The following is a 20,835-nucleotide window of genomic DNA, read 5'->3' as shown; positions in this document are numbered from 1 at the left end:
TGTTTCTCCTCCCACCGGCGAGGGCAGGGCGGTTAAACATTAAACACAACCCCCCGGCATCGGTAAATCACACTGTTGCAGATTAACAGGCCTACAGTTTTGTTTGGAGATGGTGGTAAAGATAAAACCGCTCTAAAGAGGATGGTGGGGTTTTTTTTTTTGCAGGGAAATTCAGGGGGGGTCATAGGTGACTTCCTCCCTGCAGAAAACGCAACTCAAACGGAATTAATGGCCGTTTGATTGGATGTTCAAGCTCTGGTGATCCTGAACTTTATGTCAGGTTTCTATCGAACGCTGAGAAATCTAAAAACAAGCATAAAAAAAAAAAGTTGAACTGTCATCGACAGAGTGAATCTGATTGGATGAAGGCTTTGAGCCTCTCGGCGTGATTATTGTCAGATAGAACAAATAAAGCATCACGCCCTGGAAGGCATCGCGCCGGCAGCCAGATGTTAATTGTCAGTGGGAAGTGAAATGAAGGATGATTGCTGTGTGTGATGTTAAAGCCTCTGCGATCGTTTGTATCAGTAATTAGGCACGGCTCAGCGATGCGTCGCTCCACCTCGATAATGAGGCGCTCATGACTGAGAGATCACACAAAACTGTCTTTGTGACTTTGACGTTGGCGAGATTGTGACGCTCATCAGAAAGGAGCGGCAGCTGCTGGATGTTTGAGGAAATGAGTCGGCATCGAACGGCTCGTTTGGAGTCGGGGGTCGACTCATGTCATTCTTTATATTTAAGAAGTCATCAGTCCATCAGAGAAAAAGAAATTTAAGGATGTGTGGAGTTTTATGGGTAGTCCTGCGTGGATAGTCAAGCGTGTAAAACGCAGCTCATCCCTCCCGCCTTTACCTTCACCTCGCTGATGACATCACGACTGATAGCAAGCATTAGCAGCAAGCATGAATCTGCACAATAGACACAAAGATTTAAAAAGATAGATTTTAATAGTGCAGTGTAAGTATTAAAACAGACTCGCACAGGAAATAAAAATGATTACATCTAAAACTTGTTTTTTTCTTTTCTCTGTTAAGAGACAAACCGCTTCACATAGACGTAAAAGAACAAGAAAAGAACCTGAGAAAGAAAAGAGATAAAGCGTTCACAGATAAAAAAAAAAAAAAAGCACCGTTGATGAAAAACGAGCAAAGAACTTGTGAAATAAACTTTTTGTAAACTAATCGACCTGAAAAAGATCGACGGCGAACCGATTGGCAATAATGAACACGAACAAGACAAGATAATATCTGTCGCTTAAAGTGCTCAATTCGTTAACCCTTGCAGGTCAGATAACTCCTATCCAGCTCCATCTCCGTCCTTCATCGGCCCATAAAACCACGAGTGCTGTAAAAACACTCCATAAAGATCTGCACACACCGACATCAACACAACATTTACATTCTTCTTTAGCTTCCTGGATTCCGCGACGGACGCAGACGTGCTTCTGAACTCACGAACAGTGGAGGAATCACACAAAACACGCTCGTTCCTTCAGGTAGTGGTCATACGGACTTCACAAATCACACAGAGGCACAAGTACAGTACAGACACTCATTCTAGAATCACAGACAACTGATGAAGCAGGAATTATTATAGCTTATAATTGGGAACGACGTCATTCAAACCGCATTATAGATCAGTTTTATTGGAACGTTCCACCAGTGGAGGAACAGGCTAAGATTCCACAGGAAGCAGAAGCCGGTTATCAGATATTTCATCCTCCTCTGATCTGATGTGTAGAATATCGAACCAATAAACCGAATGAACAGCAGCAATTGAAGAACTTTGCTCGCAGCTGGAGCAGAGGGCTTCAGGCTCACGCCGTCACCGTCCGTCCTCACAAAGGCTGACAGGGCGGGGTGGGGGGGGTGGATGTGAAGGATGTTGTGCTTTCTGGTTCAGCGGTAGTGTGATTACATTTTTGTTTTATGTTGGACATAAAGGCCAAAATGCTGAGAGGTGTCGGAGTTCGATGGGACAGAATCGCCTGTAGATCCAGAGGATGGAGAGGATCTGACACACAGAGGTCGCTCAGGACGGCTCAAGATGCTAACGCTGCTAATACCAACCATCAGAAGAGACGCCGGAGACCCACATGATTCATTTAGCCACAACTACTTCAGGTCTGGTAGATGACACACACACACACACTTCTAAAGGCCAGCAGACAAACACAACGTGAACTCTGACCTTACTGATCGCAGTCACAGTCTGTTCGCGTCACCTTTGCGTCAACTTCACGTACCGCTTCATTTGGTCACATGTCGATAAAGTCCAGCACCTTAAGGACCGATCGGTTTCTGATCAGTAGGCAGAAAACCAAAACAAAAGGTGGGGGAAAAAAAACTGAATCCAGTCGAGACGTGACAAAATAAAAAATCAACCTGCAAGAAACGACGTGCTGTCTCATCGCTGTAGAAAATAAATAGTCTTGGTCAGAGGCACTGGGGTCGTTCGTCGTCTCTGAGAGCTTCCAAATTGTCTGCTCTGCCAGATCCACGTCCGTCACCTGGGGAGACAGATTCACACATATGATGAGAGGCTGGACAGCGTGTAATGGACAGATTGGCACACAGCCTGACCTCTGGTCCCCCAGCTGACCGGCTTCAGTCGGCCGGCCTCTGTTAGAAACCACATTCTGGGTTCAACTTCCCTTTTCCGCCCTGCAGGCAATTACTCAGACGAGAAAAAGCTCCAACTCGGAGATGCAGACGCTGTGGAGTGGGTGGCCAATATCTGATCTAAAATATTTACACGATGCTCATCCTGCTCTGTTTGTTGTGCTCATCTCTTACTCATCGCCGTGTCGAGAGAGAAACTAAACAGATGTCCAGAAAAACAACTGAATGGAAGCAGACAGGAAGCATAAATTCACATACTCATCTCCAGCTGTAAAATCTGAGTGTTTGGGATGTAAATCTACCAAAATGTGATTGGGGGCTGCATTTATTGGTTGTTTTTCTGCTTGAAGGCAGCAGAAGGAGGCGAGAAGGGAGCGCTGAGATCAGATCATTAAGCTGCGGTTGTGACGACATCAGAAAGCACGGGCTGGGGGGGTCGTGTGCTGCTGGGTCACAGAACTTAATGATGGATCAGAAAATCGTAGCAATGAGCTCAAAGACACTTAAACGTGGAGGAGTGTGTGCCTTTACTGTGTTCGGCTGGTGGATCACGAGCAGAAGCTTTCTTCATCGGGGGGGATGCTGTGGAGGGGGATCAGGCTTTCGCTCTGCTCGCTGTCTTCTGGCAGCCTGTGGGCGGAGACAAGTGTGTCAATCATAACCTCGCAACCATTTTTTACTACAATCATCTCTAAGGAAGAGGGAACGGCAAGGGTAGCGCCCGCAGAGCGGAGGGGCGGTTGAGCACGTACGACTGATTAGGCTGAACTCTACTGTCATTGTGAGAAGAACAGGAGGAGGAGAGGGAGGAGGAAGAGGGGGGAAGAGGAGATGATGAAGAGGAGGAGGTCAGAGCTGAGGTCAAACCGTTCCTAAACTACAACTTGATCTGTCATTTCAAACATTAACCTTCCATCCCGAATAAAAACTTTGTTTAGGATTTTCACATTTTGTTTCAAACCGCCTTTGTGCTCAGCCTGGGGGTCACGACCCCCCCTCTGGTTCCAGGTGTTTGCCTTTGACAAATAGAACTCATGGAAGAAGCCTCTCCAGACACGAAGTGTGGGTGTCTATTTACAGTCAGTCGGCGTGACTAACCACCTGTCTGCAGGAAGTGAGGAGGAGGTCACATGACCAGCCCCCCCGCCAAATGCTCGGTTTAACATCCTTTCTAAAATAAGACTCACCAGGACTTCTTGGATGACTTAATCCTGACTGGCCCTTCCCAACAATCCGTTCTGGTACCTCGGTCGGTACCGACGCGTCACTCAGATTATCTGGTTCATAAATCCAGTCTTAACCCGCCTGATCCGCTCGCCAAGGGCAAAAGATTAATATCAAACATGTAATTGATGATTTACAATCTGGGTGATTACATCCGCAGAGAGAGAAGTAAATTTGCCTGACTCTGGCCTCACAGAGAAAACCTGAACAGGAAGAGAATCTATGTTCTGTATTTATTCAACATTCACGTCTTCATTATGCGGACGTTCAAACGTCTGCCTGAAGGACAATAATCTGCAGATAGCTTTACCTTTTCAATCACCTACTCACTCTTCAGCCTCCGTTTTATTTTCCATATAAGCTCTAATCTCAGAGAAAACGTCCTTCAGTCCAAAAAATATATATTTTCCAAACAGTCCCCCATCCTGTCATCCGGCAAAAACCAATGAGCTGCGGCTTCTCTCCGAGCATTAAGCATTAAATACCAATCAGAAGTCGGTCAGCTGCTTCTAAATCAACAATACGTGGAATCCAACCTGTGAATGCGATGCTTCCTGCAGATGAAGACGTAGACCCTCCTCAGCCCCACCAGGACCGGATCCCAGTTGTTGTAGTGGCACAAGAGAGCAGCGATGAAGAAGGAGAGGAAAACGGGGACCGCCCCGGCAAAAAACAGCCACGAGAAGCGTACCTACACACACACACACACACAATTAACTAGCTGCAGCTACCACGACTCATCAACTAAAGTAGAAGTCCAGGGGGGGCACCGACCTTCTGCATAAACATATCTGCTATAATAGAGAGCGGGATGGTGAGGCTCAGCGCCAGCGTCCCGATTAGAGACGACGTGAGGAAACAGCCCCTGAGGAGAGACGGCCGCGTCACGTGATTCATTTGTACGCCTCTTTAATGACAGGTAATAACAAAAGAAACCAGCGGAGGGATCAGGTGCTCACCAGAGCCAGAGGAACTCTGACAGAACGGTTCCGATGAGGCCGTTGATGAGGATGTATGTCCACACCAGCTGGCTGGGCAGCTCGAAGGCCTCGAATCCCGTGTAGTGGAGCAGGAGGAAGCCCGGCCACAGCAGCAGCAGGTTGAACAGACCTACAAACCCTGAGAGACAAACAAGCTCCGGCTGTGAAGAAGCCTTCTGTTCGCCGCCGCCGTGGTAACCGGGTAGGGGCGGGGCACGTCAGCACCAAGTGGAAGCATTCTTACCAAAGAACATGGGAATGTCGAGCTTGTCCTCCCGATCCACTCGTCTCTTGATCATCACGATGTAGACGGCGTAAAGCATCGCCCCCGCCAGAGACCAAAACGATCCTGTAGGACAGGTTAGATTTATCAAGAACTCAGAAGGATTAGATAGAAGAATTCCATTATGTCTCCACGGTTACCTAAGATGCCCTTCCCGTCCGGGTTGTCCGTGCTGGAGAAACTCACAAGGGCAACGCCTCCCATGCTAAAGAAGAGAAACGGGCCATGAACTGATGCAGGAAAGCATATTTAAAACTGTAAATTCATGATGGCGTTGGTGGTGGATCACACTGCATGGAAAACTAGAAGCTATATCCTCTTATTATTTTACTTCTTTTGCTGAAACTGATGCTATTTAATGTAAGGATAGAATTCTAACATAAAAAGTCTGTTGTTTTATGTTTTATTTCCACCTTTTTGCTGTTTAGAGTTTTTCCAACATCCTGGATCTCTGTCAGGTTTTTTTTTAGTTTTATTTGTTTTTCTCCATTTTATTTTGCATTATTTGAACTGCTTGATGTTGTTTGCTTCACTGACATTCTAAAAATACTGTATAATTTTAACTTTAGTAAATTATGATATTTCTGTATTGAAGGAATATGAGTTATTTGATGAGATTATACCCCGTTTAGAGACACTGGGTACAACTAAAGAAAAAAAATTTTTTTTTAACTTATGCCACATCATTTTTGGTGAAAAAAATAATAATGCGAAATTCAGATCTGAGAACACAACCCTTTATGGTACAATGACAGGTGGCACTAAGAACTAATAACACAGAAACGCTGTTGCTGTTTCCTGTTTGCCTTTCATATCGTTTATTTCACAAGAAAATGAGTCTGAGAAAATTCAGATTGGATCAGACTCTAATCAGCATTTCTGTAAAACACACAGCAGGAAACGGAGCTGGGAGGAATGAATTACGGCGGTTCTGTTCATGATTAACTTCAATTTAAGCGTCACCAAAGCGAACAGCTTTTTTTTAAGAGAAGACACAAGAAACAACTCACCATTCAAGCAAATAATGTCAACACGTTTATAAGCGCTTACCTCAGAGCCACAGCCAACAGTTTGGATAAGGTGAAGCGGTCACTGCTGTTGCTGGGAAATATGGCCGCTAGGATGAGTGTGAACAGACCTGGGTAGAAGACGCAGACAGAAACAGAGTTCTCTTTGTGTTCTACAGAAACATGAAAGATAACAAGGAGATATCACAAAGTTTTCGTTTAAACTGGTACAAAAATGTTACCTGTTTACTTCTAACACATGCTGAGGGTTAAAGATTCACCTGAAGTGGAGGACAAGATGTTGACGATGGCGACCTGCGTGTCAGAAAGCGCCTCCTGATAAGACAGGTTAGCCAGGAACCACTGCAAGACAAGCAGCAGAGATGAAAACATCCCTAAGATCTGAACTGAGAACAATTTCCCAAAAAGTGCTGTTGGGATGGAATTCTGACCGGAGGTCAGGAAAGACGTTCTTGTTCTTCTCAGGGAGGTTGAGCCATATTAAAAACAGATCATCACTCGAGAGGTGATGTGATTAACGACGTGCAAGTTTTGGGTCTCATGCATCATCAATATCTGCTCCCTCACATAATTCATATGTGTCAAAAGTATTTTTTTAATTAAGTACTAGCCAAACACATAGCGTGTAACCTAACAGGCAGGAACATTAATAATAAGATGCTCTGATGCAAACTACATAATAAAGTTGGGTCGCCTTGAAGTGGCTGCAGCTTTAAACTTCATGTTCTGCTGCTCCCGCTGATGTTTTCTTACCACGAAGCAGAAGAAGAAGCTGATTTTGGCCACGTCACTGATGGTTAGCTTGCCCACTGTCCGCAGCATGGCCTCGTGGTCCTTAGCAGCTGGATAGGACATGCGGGACAATTTGGCCTCCAGGGCCTGAGCGGACGGCAGCTGACGCACCTCCATGATGTTACTGAAACGCACCCGCTGCTTTTTGGAGGCTGCTGGGAGGTGCAAAGGGAAAGAAGGGAACTCATACACGAAAAACAGTTTTAAAAAAAAGGTTGTCTTTAAAAGCACAAATAGAAAATTATTCGATTCGAGGGAAGATCTACATTTTGAATTATTGTTAAAAAAAAAATAGCACCTTTAAAAATCTGAACTGAAAGACTGAAAAAACTAAAAACATCAAAACAGATTTTTCCACAAATGTGAGGATGACAGAGCTGATATTAACTTTATACTTACAAGATTCACAGTCTCTGCTTAAATAATTTGATGGCTCAGAAGAAACATCCTGAAACTTCACCGGAACATACAGCGGTTCGCTCTGCAGAGAAAAAAATCTAATGATTTATATTGTTGGACTGGCGATTTTCACTGGTTCTGTGTGAGCTGTGTTTAAACGCTTGGGTTCTGGAATGGTTTGAACATTTTACTGTAAATAGGGAAAGAGCCAGAAATTTTTTGACATACCAAACAGTTGTTGAAAGTGGCATCGGTGGTACAGGGTGCAAAGTAGGCCTCGGCATCAGCAAACTGCACAGACAGGGATTCAAACCATCAACCTATACTGTCACACTCACACATCAGTGTCTCTGGCTTCATTTCCTGTCTGTGGACATGAATCAGTCCTTTGGGTTTGTCTGGTCTTTGACCTTATCTCCACCACACATTTCTACAAGATGACTCTCTCACTGCAGACTTAGACAAAAAATTCATCATCTATACAGAGGAGGTCATGTTTTCACAAACCAGCTGGATTACACACAAACTACATAACAGATGTTCATGAATCCTGGTAGGAGGTTGGGCATTGGAGCGTGAATTTTAGGTTTAAAACTTTATTTTATCCTTAAACATTGTGAGATCAGGTGTTTTTGTTTCATATTTCAGAGATTAAAGTACAGATCAAGATGCCAGACATCAAGCATATTGAAAATGGTTTAAATCTTTCATATAAATCCGAATAAAAGTCCAGATCCACCAGATCATACTGTTTCCATCAGGGATTCTGCGTCTTTCGTACTAGTAGAAGGGTTTGCTTGATTATGAATCACAGGAACGTTCAAACACATTGCCCCCATGTGGACACTGTGTGCTTTTACGACTTACAAAAGCTGCGTGTCTGCGCTTCAGGGTTCCGGTGCACTGCTGCCTCCACGGCCGCCACAGCATGAAACCCAGCAAGTAAAGCACAAACATGGAGGTCTTGGTGAAGGTGCTGAAGAATGGCTTATTGTAGTCCTGATGCTTGAAAATATACTGCAGGAAGAACCGACAGGAAGAAGCGGTGACTTAAAAATTTTCTTCAAAAAATGTGTTGCTGGCCAGCGCCTGTGTGCTCAAATCAAACAGACCTGACCTCAGTTCTACCTCTCAGGCACAAATGTGCATTTTATTCTGCATTTCAAGTTTTTCAAGCTACATGAAGTTCTTCAAAGAGGACATCAACAAATTCTGTTTGCTCAGTATAATGTGGAACTTTCTGTACTTTCCTACTTTTACACCTTGAACGTTTTACCCTGGGGCATTTTTTAACTGTTGCACCTTTATATTTGCATGTTTTCTTATGTTCTCCTTCCTGCAGCAGCTTCTGTGCTGTCGTTTATGGTAAAGGAGTAACCACCAGAAGATATGTGTAACAAGAGGAAGTAAAAATGTAAACAAAATTAATCTTAAGGCAGGGAAGCAGCTGTTAAAACCATCCGATAATAATAATAGTTAAAATAAGTTTAGTAAAAATAGTAAATAGGTGTTGAGCATTAAAAAGAGTCAAACTATTGCTTTTTATGACTTATACATTTGAGTATTTTGTCCATGATATCAAGATTGAACACACAGACATAAAGGTTAAGAATTTAATTCATTGTTGTCTGGGTATTGATCACATCTACGCTCCTGCTTCTCATTTCACTACAGTTGCGTTATTTTGTGCATTCGCAGTAGCTGGGGTGCAAAAAAAAAAAGACAAGTGCCTTACCGATGTTAGCTCAGACGACGCGACCCAGATGACGTCCACCAGCAGAAGGATCACCACTCCCAGGGCCATCCGCCTCCGCTGGGCTGCAGAGCTGCCCTGGGAGCTCATCCGGTTCATGATGAAAACCCACTCCATCAGGACGATGGCAAAACACGCCTGGAAGAACACCAGGATGCTCAGAAACTCGCTCAAGACTGTCATCATGTTACAAATCACTGAAGTTTCTGTCTAAGCAAGGTTAGAAAGATTTGAACGTCTGACAAACGCAGCAGCTCAACGGCTCAAGTCTCTCAGATCTGTTTGTCCCAGACAGTACACAGAAATGATTCAGATGTAATGCAGGACATGTTACCCAACACTGAAGAAATCATGTGGATAAAGTCACACGAGCTTTTAACACGACATGTGTACTGAAACCATTGGTTGATCAATTAGTCAGAGACACAAATATTTGCAGACTATATTTGGCAGTTTATTAATATATCCGAATTACTGTCTACTTGAAAGTGTACAGCTTTTCCTTGTACTTTGGACTCTTTTAGTATAGCTTCAGATTACATACATACACATAATAAAAGGTCTGTCCTAAGATTAGTTTCTGGGGAAACAAAACAATTCTGTTAAACCCTGCAGATGAAGGCCTTTGAGAAGTAACATACTAGTAAGGAAATATTGATGGCCTCCATGAACGATGGGCTTTCTGCTCTACCCATGTGATTGTTTTGATTGGTTACATTGTCAGGGTTCTATGAGTGTGAGCAATCTGCTGGGAATCACCAGGATTTTAACACATTTTTATTGAGGCTAATCTTTTTTCCAACAGCATCTGAGTGACAACAAAGAACAAGGAAAGAACCACCAATGTGTCACTGAGATAAGGATCCAGATGGGTTTCAGTGGTTTGATGTCAAACATCCCATTTGGTATTGGACGTATATCAAAAAGAATATGGCATATGGTGTTGCAGATCCAGGTCTCTCATTTGGTTATGTGGCACGGCTCTGATGTTCTCCTCTGGGTATATTTATCTTGAATAAATTCTGTTGTTTGTTTAACTCTGTTCTCCCTTTCATCAATCTATAATTCGTCCAGGTGTAAAGTAGATTATTGTATCACCTGGATTGTTCTGTTGCTGACTGGCTATCACAAATCCAAGAATTTTAAATTATGATTAGAGGGCTACGAGTGTCATTTGGGATACCTTAAAAACTGAATACATAGTGCAGTGAATAAGAGCTGAGACCAGCTGTGAGGTAGATGCTTACCTACTAGCTCACTGTGATGATCCTCCCAGATGCTGGCGCAGATTCACTCTGGAAGTTTAATAAAAACCTGCTCCAAAAAGACACAGCAAGGTCGTGAAATCAACACCTCCGACATAAATACCCCTCGAAGTGATGTGAAGCACCAGACTTATCAAAAAAAATTATCGGAAGTGGGGCAAAGGTAAGCTAGCTCAATATCAGTTGTAGGTGGTGTGAAGAACTTACTGTAAAACCGAGACGTGGCTACGAGAGTTAAAAGTACATTCATTTGTAATCTGTTATCTTACTTTACACCAGTGAAGTTCCTGTGGTCATGTGAACCACCTCTACAACTCTGAAAACAAGACAAACACCCCCCTGAGCTAACAGCTAACCTGCTACAGGTGCTATCCTTCATGTTAAACTGTGACGTGATGCTAATTCTTGCTGTGTGGCTAACGTTAGCCACCAGCGCTATGTCTACCTGTTAATCAATAGGAGATAACTAGCTAACTGTCGCTGACGAGCTCAGCGCTCCCGAGCCTGGTTAAGTGGTTGAATGTTAAATTAAAGCAGCACTTTTACCTGAATGTGAGAAGACTTCATTTATTTTGCGTCATTATTAACTTGTATTTTCCATTGAAGTTGAAAAACCGACTAAAATCAGATTTTTACGATGAAATTACTGACAGCCAGTGGTTGTAAACATTAGCCCCCCTCCCTCTCCGCCATCAGGTGACATCGCTTACAGGACGCAAAGGGTTCTGGGAAATGTAGATTTAAAGAGGAATGTTGACGTCAAGATCCCGACAACTTTTTGGATGTTTAAACATTAAATGGCGGTTGATTTGTTCCAATAATAACTAAATATCTAACGGCATGAGCTTGTATAAATGGTTCGGGGTTATGTTAGGAAGCAGGAGCAGTTTTATTGTTTGTATGTGTGTTGTCAAAGTCATGTTTTATTTTTCTAGCAGCAAAAAGGAATTCATCTCTCAATATGGACAGGTGTGATAAAGATGTAGCATTTACAGAAAAATCAGTCAGAATCACTGTTTACAATTATAAAATATGTTATAGTAGATTTTGGAGGACAGGCATCAGAAAGATTAGACAAAAATTAGAATAAAAATCTAAATAACTGTTGATGGTGAACATTTAAAGATGTATGGATTGTAAAACATGAATTCATAACCTTCATTTGAACAAAAAACAATTAGGTGTTCACTATAACCTAGAGCTGGAGTCGCAAAGCTGAATCTCCTGAGCCGCATGCGCCACTCTCATCCTGTGTGGCTGCGGCCCTGTGTGGCTTCCAAAAATAAAATGTAAACATCTAATTGAAGTGTATTTTATTTATGTTATTTCATTTTTTTATAGTTGTGAATTGAAAAATTATTTTGATCGTGAAAGATTAAAAAAACATTTTTTATTAGTTATTATTTTATGTGGGTGGTCAGGAGGTGCTGCCAGATGACTGGACAACTACAGCTAATGTGATCAGGGAGACAGGTAGGAGAGTACTTGGTGTGTCATCTGGAAGGAAAGTAGATAAGGAGACTTGATGGTGGAACGAGGAGGTACAGGAGTGTATACAGAGAAAGAGGTTATCTAGAAAGAAGTGGGACACTGAGAGGACTGAGGAGAGGAGACAGGAGTACAGGGAGATGCAGCGTAAGGTGAAGGTAGAGGTAGCAAAGGCCAAACACAGTAAGGAGGGAGAGACTGATCTATACCGGTTGGTAAGACAGACAGAAGAACAGAGATGGGAAGGACATGCAGCAGGTCAGGGTGATTAAGGATAGGGATGGAAGTCTATTTACAGGAGCCAGGAGAGGAATGAAGGTTAGCCGCAGTAAGACAGAGTACATGTGTGTGAATGAGAGGGACCCAAGTGGAAGAGTGAGGTTACAGGGAGAAGAGATCAAGAAGGTGGAGGATTTTAAGTACATAGGCTCAACAGTCCAGAGCAATGGAGAGTGTGGAAAAGAGGTGAAGAAGCGTGTACAGGAAAGGATGGAACGGGTGGAGGAAAGTGTCAGGTGTGATGTGTGATAGAAGAGTTTCAGCTAAAATGAAAGGAAAGGTGTACAAAACTGTGGTGAGACCAGCGATGTTGTTTGGTCTAGAGACAGTGTCACTGAGGAAAAGACAGGAGACAGAGCTGGAGGTAGCAGAGATGAAGATGCTGAGGTTCTCTCTGGGAGTGACCAGGAAGGATAGGATCAGGAATGAGTACATCAGAGGGACAGCACATGTTAGAGGTTCTGGAGATAAAGTCAGAGAGGCCAGACTGAGATGGTTTGGACATGTCCAGAGGAGAGATAGTGAATATATTGGTAGAAGGATGCTGAGTTTTGAACTGCCAGGCAGGAGGCCTAGAGGAAGACGAAGGAGGAGGTTTATGGATGTAGTGAAAGAGGACATGAAAGTAGTTGGTGTGAGAGCAGAGGATGCAGAAGACAGGATTAGATGGAGGCAATTTATTCGCTGTGGCGACCCCTGAAGGGAAAAGCCGAAAGAAAAAGAAGTGTTTATTTTACATCGCTCAAAATATGCGTAACGCACGCCCGAAAGCCGGTTGAAGCAGAAATTCCATTTAACCAAAATAAAAACTTATGCAGATATTTTTTTATATATATTTATTTTTCATTGCTCAGTGAAATAGTGTTCTTTTTTTCTATTTATTTTTTAAATTCTGGTCAAGGCTCCGCTACACGCTCGATATAAAAAAAAACATGACGGCTCACGGTATTTTTGTTTGCCACGTGAATAATTTAAGTTCAGCTTTTTAATTAATTTGAAAGGGGCCTTCAATTCGGCGTGTTTTTATTGTCATTTTAAGAGTTCAAACTGTTAACAATAACAGTAAAAAAAAATCAGTTTCTCTGTAGGACTTTGTGGATTTCATATACAACACATTATACTTGTTTACCCAAAGCGTAAAGGTAAAAAACAATATTTACTCAGTTTTGTCCAAATTCCAATGTCAAAGTACTGTATTTGCTGCTCCCGGTGTTATTTTTTTGTAGCTAAAAAATTGCCGACCACTGGCGTACAATGCGGTACAGTACTCTACTGCCTACTTTACACACTCGGCGCCATCTGCAGGTCCTCATTTGTCCAGCAGGTGGCAGCAGCTTTCGTAGCGAGTCGTTAAACAATAATAGAAGAAGAACGTAACCGCTTTTCATTGAATATGGCATCTTCCTCACTAGACGAGCTAAGTAGCTGATCCTATTGATTACGTTGAAGCTACGAATGAATTACGCCAGTCAAAGTACTCACATTGAAATAGCGACACAGCGACGAGTAAAGGCGAGGTGCTCCGGTAAGCAAATATCCGCCATAATGCTAATTATTTAGATAGCTAAATAATTAGCATGGTGCTAGCGCACCAGCTAACAACAAAGTGTGATCGGAACCGTCAGCGCTTAGGACTCGTTATAAGAGGTTTATAACTAGTCTATTTCAGGGTTTGGTTACAAATAAAGATATCTGATTGAAGCTAACTGCTTTCTCAGCGACGGCTAACGCTAAACTAACCTGTCATCGTGCTAAACCTCTTCAGCAGGCTGAGCGATAACTTCAAATAATCTCCGTGTTTACGGCGGTTTTTAATGTGATACAGGTTTTGGAGTTTTCATGATTTGAAACATTATGTCGTTCACATCGTGAGGGAATCCGGAACAGCAGCATGGAGCTTTCCGCCGAGGACGAGGGGGAAGCTCCCCATGTCATCGATATGACCACCAGTGAAAGGGTAAAGCCTGCCCGGCAGTGTTTGGGGTTTTTTCTTTGCAGCCTGCGAGGCTGAACCATCTAGTTTCATGCTGTGACAGAAGAAATCAAGTTCATTCACTTTTACTTTGCGATTCCAGGTGGTGGATCTTCTCAATCAGGGTGCCCTGATACCCACAGATGAAAAGCTGACGGTGCTCAAACAGGTCGGTGGTCTGTCATACAGATTTCATTTCAGCATCAATACTATATTGTCAAATTGTGGGATGCACAATGCAAGCAGGGCTGATTATCTTAAAGAAACTTACTGTGTGTTTTTTTTTAAAAAGTTTTTTTACTTTACTTGATTTTCAGGTCCAGGAGCTCATCATCAATAAGGATCCCTCTCTTCTTGACAATTTCTTGGATGTAAGTAAACCCGCATGTGTTCTTCAGACACACAATCAATTGCCTTTCTTGTTTTCTTTGTAAAATCAAAAATAATTCTGTCCACCCTACAGGAGATGATCGCCTTCCAGACTGACAAGTCTATCGAAGTGAGAAAATTTGTCATTGGTTTCATCGAGGAAGCGTGGTGAGTATCAGACAAGTCCTCTAGTGTCATGATTCTAAATTTGTTTTTTTCAGATTTGTAAATTCTTAACTTTCTGTCTTTCAGTAAACGGGACAACGAGCTTCTTCTCAGACTGATCGCCAACCTGAACATGCTGCTGAAGGACGACAGCGTGAATGTAGTGAAGAAAGCCATCCTCACACTGACGCAGCTGTACAAAGTCTCCCTGCAGGTAAAGACAGCTACATATCTGAAGCAGCCAGGTTTAATGGGAATATACAAAACAAAATCCCCTGTATCTGTTCAAACCCTTTCCTTCTGCGCCTCCAGTGGTTGGTGCGCTCCAAAGCGGTGTCTGACAGGCAGGAGGCATGCTGGGATCTGGTCACGCAGATGAAAGGAGATGTTCTTTCCTTGCTGGACTCTGAAAACGATGGCGTTCGAACTCATGCCATCAAGTTCACCGAATCATTAATCATCACTCTGTCGCCGCGGACGTCAGACTCTGATGTGCCCAAACGACAGGAGGGCGACATCAGCCTGGACCGAGTTCCCAGAGATCACTCGTACATTCGCTACGGTACAGACGCTAGAGTCCCAACGGGACAAAAATTGGTCAGCATGAGGTTTTTCCTTTAAGTTTATTAAAGCTGGGGATATTTGGATCAACAGACGCGTTGTGTGAGGAGGGAAAGACGGCGTTGGAGAGGCTGCTGAAGTTCATGGTCCACCCGGCCATCACCAGCATCAACCTGACAACGGCGCTCGGCTCCTTGGCCACCATCGCCCGCCAGAGGCCGATGTTCATGTCGGAGGTGGTGCAGGCATACGAGACGCTACATGGTGGGTGCTCCAGGGACAGTCTTCCCAATCCTCAGTCAGCATTTAAACAAAAACCGACACGGATTAAAATATCGTAGCAAAACCCTTTTATAATGTATTCACTGATAGTTTTCTTCTGCGTGCAGCAAACCTGCCGCCCACGCTGGCGAAGTCTCAGGTCAGCAGTGTGCGAAAGAACCTGAAGCTGCACCTGGTGGCCGTCCTCAAGCACCCGTGCAGCCTGGAGTTCCAGGCTCAGATCAGCACTCTGCTGCTGGACCTGGGGATGCCCCAAAGCGAAATAACCCGCTCCACGCCCGCCCCGCGAGAGCAGCGCAAACGGACTCGCCACGAACAATACACAGAGGGGAAGAAGGTCAAGATGGGTGAGTAGCCGGACGTCAGCGTGCAGATTCGGGATTCACTCGAAAGGTCTGCAAATATAATCTGTATGTCCTTTCCCTTGCTCTCAGAACCAGCTCTGATGGAGGACGATGAGGACAAAGAAGAGCCGGTCCCTCTTTCAGCCCCCAAACCAGCTGCTGTTCCAGGATCACAGTCTGCCATCGACGTCACGGCTGAGTTCCTGCACCCGTTGCTCAACCCCGAGAATGTCGCCAACCTGGTGAGCGGCACCGACCTCCAGGTCGTCTCTCCTTCAGCTTCTGCTTCTGTCTTCATCCCTTATCTCTGTGCTGCCTTTAGGTGCTCATCAGCATGGTGTATCTGCCCGACGTGATGCCAGCGTCCTTCCAGGCCACGTACACGCCTGTGGAGTCGGCAGGAACCGACGCTCAGATCAAACATCTGGCCCGGCTGATGGCCACGCAGATGACCGCAGCCGGAATCGGTCCAGGTTTGTTCTTACTGGTTTCCGACAGGAACCAGTTTACTTTCTGGCTGTTAGAAGAGAAGAGAAGAGAAGAGAAGAGAAGCTGCTGTTTGTTCACTTCTCATTTAAATCATGTCGTCTCAGGACTGGAGCAGAGCAAAGCCAGAGAGGACGACGCCGGCAAAGAGGAGAGCATGGAGGAGGATCTGGGGACCAAAGATCAGCTGATCAAGCGCAAAATCCCTGCCGTGATGGTGGGACAGGCCATCTCTGTGGTGGGGGGGTACACAGTGGAGAACACAGAGGCGGCTCCCGCCACCGTCAAGAGGCTCCCTGAACCCATCCTACCGACAGCGCAAACCAAGTGAGCTCTGGTGCCGACTCAAACCGGGCAGGAGCGATGGAGGGGCGAGTCCTCTGTTCGACTGACCTCTGACCCCGCATGTGATCGTGCTGTGTTGCAGAATATCAGGAGCCGGCGGGAGGAAAAAAGTGTTCCGGTTATCCGACGTGGTCCAGCCTTTGTCGGACACCCAGATTGAAAACCTCAGCTCCAAAGCCATCAACCGCATCCTGCATTCTGAGAAGGCGATCGCTCAGAGCGGCATGGCCCACGTAAGTTTCCTCCTCGGTTACGTGAGGGTTAAATCAGCAGAGAGCAGCGTGAAACATGGAAATCTCATCTCAGGTCAGGGTGAAGCTGCTCTCCAGGCTCGTGACACAGTTCGAAGGGATGATGAAAGAAGATGTGCTGCAGTTTATTCTGGAGGACATCAGGATGAGGAGCGACTTGGCCTTTTCTCTCCTCTACCAGGAGTACAACACGTACCTCAGCCAGCTTCCTGCGGGGCTGCTGGACAGCTACGACCACTGCCTGTACACCCTGCTGTCGGGCCTGCAGGAGAAACCCGAGCAGAGGGATGGGTGAGACAAGTACACCAGCCTCCCGCTTGCTTTCCAACCGTGAGGCGTTTAATGTCTGCTGGGCGTCATTTGGGTTTCTGATTCTCAGCTCCGAGCCACATCAGCATTAACGTGTCATGTGTTCCTTAATGAGTGTAAAATTGAAGTTAAAATGCGGTTTATTGCTGTCTCCTCTAGACTTTTCACCAAACTGGTCCTGGAGGCTCCTGTTATCACGGAATCGGCGTTGGAAGTGATCCGGCGTTACTGTGAGGATGAGGTGAGTGCCAGGATGAAGCCGCTGCTCTGTTTGCTGAAGCTCATCCTCGAAACGGGGACGTCCAATCCGCTGTTGTCGCCTGTGTTCCAGTCTCGAGTCTATTTGGGCATGACGACTCTGAAGGAGCTGATCGTCAAACGGCCCTCCAGGCAGTTCCAGTACCTGCACGTACTCCTGGATCTCAGCTCGCACGAGAAGGAGAAGGTGACGACGTGTCGCGTTTGCATTTTAATCCAGGCGTGAATCAGACTCGCCCTGCTGACGTCAACGTTTTCTTTCCAGGTGCGGACCACTGCTCTGGCGTTTCTCAAGCGAATGTATGAGAAAGACCAGCTCCGGGACTACATTGAGAAGTTTGCCCTGAACTACATGCAGCTCCTGGTCCACCCCAACCCCCCGTCTCTGCTGTTCGGGGCCGACAAAGACACAGGTTTGAACCGTGACACTGACTAGACTCAAACACACTTCCTGTCCTCTAACCTTGGGCGTGGTGTGTGTGTTGGGACAGAGGTAGCAGCCCCCTGGACTGAAGACACGGTGAGGCAGTGTCTCTTCCTCTATCTGTCCCTGCTGCCCCTGAACCACCGGCTGGTGCACGAGCTGGCCTCCGTCTACACAGAGGCCATCGCCGACATCAAGCGCGGCGTCCTCCGAGCCATTGAGCAGCCTGTAAGTCCCATCTGGTCACACTGTTTTTAATCTGAAACTGTACCGGGAACAGAAAAGAAGGTTCTGAGGGGTAAAGGAGATGAGGAGCCAGATATTCATCTTATTTCTTGTGTTCTTAACTACTTACAAGAAGGTTAATTAGAGCAACTTCAACTTGATTCCTGCAGGTCCGTGGAATGGGGATGAACTCTCCTGAGCTGCTGCTCCTGGTGGAAAACTGTCCCAAAGGAGCTGAGACCTTAGTCACCCGCTGTCTGCACATCCTGACAGATAAAGGTAAGGCAGCCTCACGACGTCCCAACAGTCACACAGTGAAGGTCAAAAAGGAAATAGAAGGTTTTGTCGTGTAACTTCCTGCTCTACTGTCAGTGCCTCCGTCTCCTGAACTGGTGGAGCGGGTGAGAGATCTATACCACAAACGAGTTCCGGACGTTCGGTTCCTGATTCCAGTCATAAACGGCCTAGAAAAGGTAAAATACCACAGACGTGGTTCATGGATTGGAGGCGAGGCGTATTTTGTTCTTGCTTGCCTGTTCTTCTTGAATTTTTTACTAACGCTTCATAATAATTCTTTCATTTTAATATATTTTGTTTATTTCTGTTTGTAGGGCGAAGTCATCCAGGCTCTCCCCAAACTGATCAAACTCAACCCCATCGTGGTGAAGGAGGTGTTCAACCGTCTCCTGGGCACTCAGCACAGTAAGAGTCACCGATCAAAGCTTTGTGCTGCCGGTTGTTTGTGCTGATCTTGATCCCAACTCGCTCTGATCAAATGACGACCTCATGAGACGCTGATTGTTTTTGCTTTTTAGGCGAGATGCTTGTTATTTCAAGCAAACCTAATGTTCCTTACTTGTAATTGCATTTTTTAAAATCTTAATAAATATCAAATGTTGACATTGTGAGTCAGAAAATGAGTATTTCCAAATATAAATATAACTTTAAGACATACTGGTCTGGTACTGGTACTGTAGGGTTTTTTTTGACCAGTAGATGTCAGTAGCGCTTCAGTCTTTCACCTCTCTTCAGTGCCAAACTTCCTCCCAGCAGTGAGGAGAATCCTGACCCAGTACCCATCCCCTTTGTGTGCACAGTTTATCGTTCTAATTGATGTTTTCTGTCAGGTTTCCATGGAAACTAATCCCCCATGAAGGACTGACAAGTTCTGACTTGTCTTTCAGGTGAGGGGAGTTCATCTGTGTCACCTCTGACCCCTGGAGACCTGCTGATTGCCTTACACAACATCGACTCGACCAAGTGTGACATGAAGTCCATCATTAAAGGTCAGAGTTCACCTCAAAGAGGGTTGTAATTATTATAGTTATTTCACACCAGCTGGTTTTTTTAAACTGTCGCGTCTGTGCTGCAGCGACCAACCTGTGCTTCGGGGAGAAGAACGTCTACACATCGGAGGTTTTGGCGGTGGTGATGCAGCAGCTGATGGAGCAGAGCCCCCTCCCCATGCTGCTCATGCGTACCGTCATCCAGTCCCTCACCATGTACCCCCGGCTGGGAGGCTTCGTGATGAACATCCTGTCCCGGCTCATTATGAAGCAGGTGAGCATTAAACTCTAATCAATGCTCGTGGCGTCTCCAGCCAAAAGTTCCTCTATTTTTATTTTTTTCAATTTTTTCTCCCGTAGGTGTGGAAGTATCCCAAAGTGTGGGAAGGTTTTGTGAAATGCTGCCAGAGAACGAAGCCTCAGTCGTTCAGCGTCCTCCTGCAGCTTCCTCCCGCACAGTTGAACAGCGTGTTTGAACGCTGCCCGGAGCTGAGAGAGCCCCTCCTTCAGCACGTCCATTCCTTCACACCTCATCAGGTAAGAAGAGCTGCTTCACACCTGGGTCTGCAGGGTTCTGTCAGACCTGAAGGTGTCATCTTACACGGCACTTTTTCTGTAACAGCAAGCTCACATACCGGCCTCAATCATGACAGTCCTGGAAGGAGAGAAGAAACCAGAACCCAAACCCGTGGAGATTGTCGAGGGAAAAGAGGTGAGGGTGTGAAGAATTGTTGTGCCTGAGCAGAAAAATTCAAACGGCTCATTCATTCACTCTTGTCCCATTTCTTTCGCTCTCTCTCATTTCAACCAGACCGAACCAGTTCCTGCCCCGGTTGAAGATGACACGCCTGTCGCGGCACCTCCAGGGTCCGAGACGCCAGAACCGCAACAACTGGCTGATGAGAACGAAGATGAAGAACCGATGGAGCAAGGAGAGTCTGCTCCAGAGTCGCAGGAGGAGAGTGACGATGTTTCCCAGGTAGGATTACGTTTCGATAAAAGCATGTTTGGATTTGTATAAAAAGAGTTTTCTCTGGTGGTGGGAATTTAGAATCCTGCATCAACAGTTATGTAAAACTAGCCTGCATGACATGTTTTCTTCTTAAATAATATCCCCAGGCGGCTGTGGAGAAAGAGGGAGGGGAAACATCGACACCTCCACCCGAGCCAGTGGGAGAACTGATGGAGACGTCTCGACCTGAAACGCCAGACCTCCAGGAGGAGGGAAACATCACCGAAGCCGACGCCACCGATCCAGAAGAGGTTAAAAGCAGCAGCGAGGATGTGGAATGACTTCTTCAAAAGAAGTATAGATTTTTCCAGGATGTTTGTCTTATTTTGTATTTGTGGAAAATAGATTTTGAGGAATAAATTCAAGATTTTTGTATGAAAACATGATCAAAACATACGATGGAAATAAAGTAGGTGAACACTGCTCTGTCT

At 45.2% G+C, this 20,835-nt stretch overlaps 2 protein-coding genes across 7 annotated transcripts; one reads left to right on the top strand and one right to left on the bottom strand.

Moving 5' to 3' along the window:
• Nucleotides 1-764: 764 nt before the first annotated feature.
• Nucleotides 765-11,041, bottom strand: LOC137605065 (solute carrier family 35 member F5-like). 6 transcript variants are annotated; one of them, XM_068329425.1, is made up of 16 exons: nt 10,895-11,041; nt 10,331-10,397; nt 9,066-9,221; nt 8,198-8,347; nt 7,559-7,621; nt 7,331-7,412; nt 6,893-7,086; nt 6,400-6,481; nt 6,162-6,291; nt 5,252-5,316; nt 5,073-5,177; nt 4,808-4,967; nt 4,623-4,713; nt 4,385-4,539; nt 3,156-3,254; nt 765-2,512 (listed from the first exon to the last, which is right to left on the bottom strand). In XM_068329425.1, the coding sequence occupies exons 3-15, from the start codon at nt 9,198-9,200 to the stop codon at nt 3,173-3,175; spliced, it is 1,494 nt and encodes a 497-aa protein (XP_068185526.1). In that variant the 5' UTR covers nt 9,201-9,221; nt 10,331-10,397; nt 10,895-11,041; the 3' UTR covers nt 765-2,512; nt 3,156-3,172. The 6 variants fall into 6 exon arrangements, with proteins under 6 accessions (XP_068185526.1, XP_068185527.1, XP_068185524.1 ...); XM_068329426.1 differs by having other exon boundaries at nt 10,335-10,397; XM_068329423.1 differs by lacking the exons at nt 10,331-10,397; nt 10,895-11,041 and having other exon boundaries at nt 766-2,512; nt 6,162-6,249; nt 9,066-9,898.
• A 2,446-nt stretch (nt 11,042-13,487) lies between these two features.
• On the top strand, nt 13,488-20,827 carry sympk (symplekin). Its single transcript, XM_068329001.1, has 27 exons — nt 13,488-13,640; nt 13,941-14,072; nt 14,191-14,256; nt 14,405-14,458; nt 14,551-14,624; nt 14,709-14,835; nt 14,934-15,183; nt 15,276-15,446; nt 15,572-15,811; nt 15,899-16,050; nt 16,131-16,281; nt 16,402-16,621; nt 16,722-16,872; nt 16,946-17,181; nt 17,359-17,440; nt 17,531-17,644; nt 17,723-17,870; nt 17,949-18,109; nt 18,277-18,385; nt 18,479-18,579; nt 18,718-18,808; nt 19,291-19,392; nt 19,479-19,666; nt 19,753-19,929; nt 20,015-20,104; nt 20,204-20,371; nt 20,512-20,827. Exons 2-27 carry the CDS (start codon nt 14,007-14,009, stop codon nt 20,683-20,685), a joined length of 3,663 nt encoding a protein of 1,220 aa, XP_068185102.1. The 5' UTR covers nt 13,488-13,640; nt 13,941-14,006; the 3' UTR covers nt 20,686-20,827.
• Nucleotides 20,828-20,835: the final 8 nt, after the last annotated feature.

The sequence above is a fragment of the Antennarius striatus genome, chromosome 12 (genome assembly GCF_040054535.1).
Source record: "Antennarius striatus isolate MH-2024 chromosome 12, ASM4005453v1, whole genome shotgun sequence".
NCBI lineage: Eukaryota > Metazoa > Chordata > Actinopteri > Lophiiformes > Antennariidae > Antennarius > Antennarius striatus.
The sequence above is the reverse complement of the archived record's forward strand: the minus strand, read 5'-3'. Positions and strand labels throughout refer to the sequence as shown.

What these genes read in the sequence shown, in the direction of transcription:
- LOC137605065 (XM_068329421.1), bottom strand. Translation starts at nt 9,269, where the DNA reads ATGATGACAGTCTTGAGCGAGTTTCTGAGCATCCTGGTGTTCTTCCAG. An exon ending in AGCGCAGACACGCAGCTTTT is followed by an intron (nt 7,622 to 8,197) that starts GTAAGTCGTAAA and finishes CTGTCTGTGCAG; the next exon opens with TTTGCTGATGCCGAGGCCTA. An exon ending in CATCTTGTCCTCCACTTCAG is followed by an intron (nt 6,292 to 6,399) that starts GTGAATCTTTAA and finishes ATGTTTCTGTAG; the next exon opens with AACACAAAGAGAACTCTGTT.
- sympk (XM_068329001.1), top strand. Translation starts at nt 14,007, where the DNA reads ATGGAGCTTTCCGCCGAGGACGAGGGGGAAGCTCCCCATGTCATCGAT. An exon ending in TTCTTGACAATTTCTTGGAT is followed by an intron (nt 14,459 to 14,550) that starts GTAAGTAAACCC and finishes TCCACCCTACAG; the next exon opens with GAGATGATCGCCTTCCAGAC. An exon ending in AGAGTGACGATGTTTCCCAG is followed by an intron (nt 20,372 to 20,511) that starts GTAGGATTACGT and finishes TAATATCCCCAG; the next exon opens with GCGGCTGTGGAGAAAGAGGG.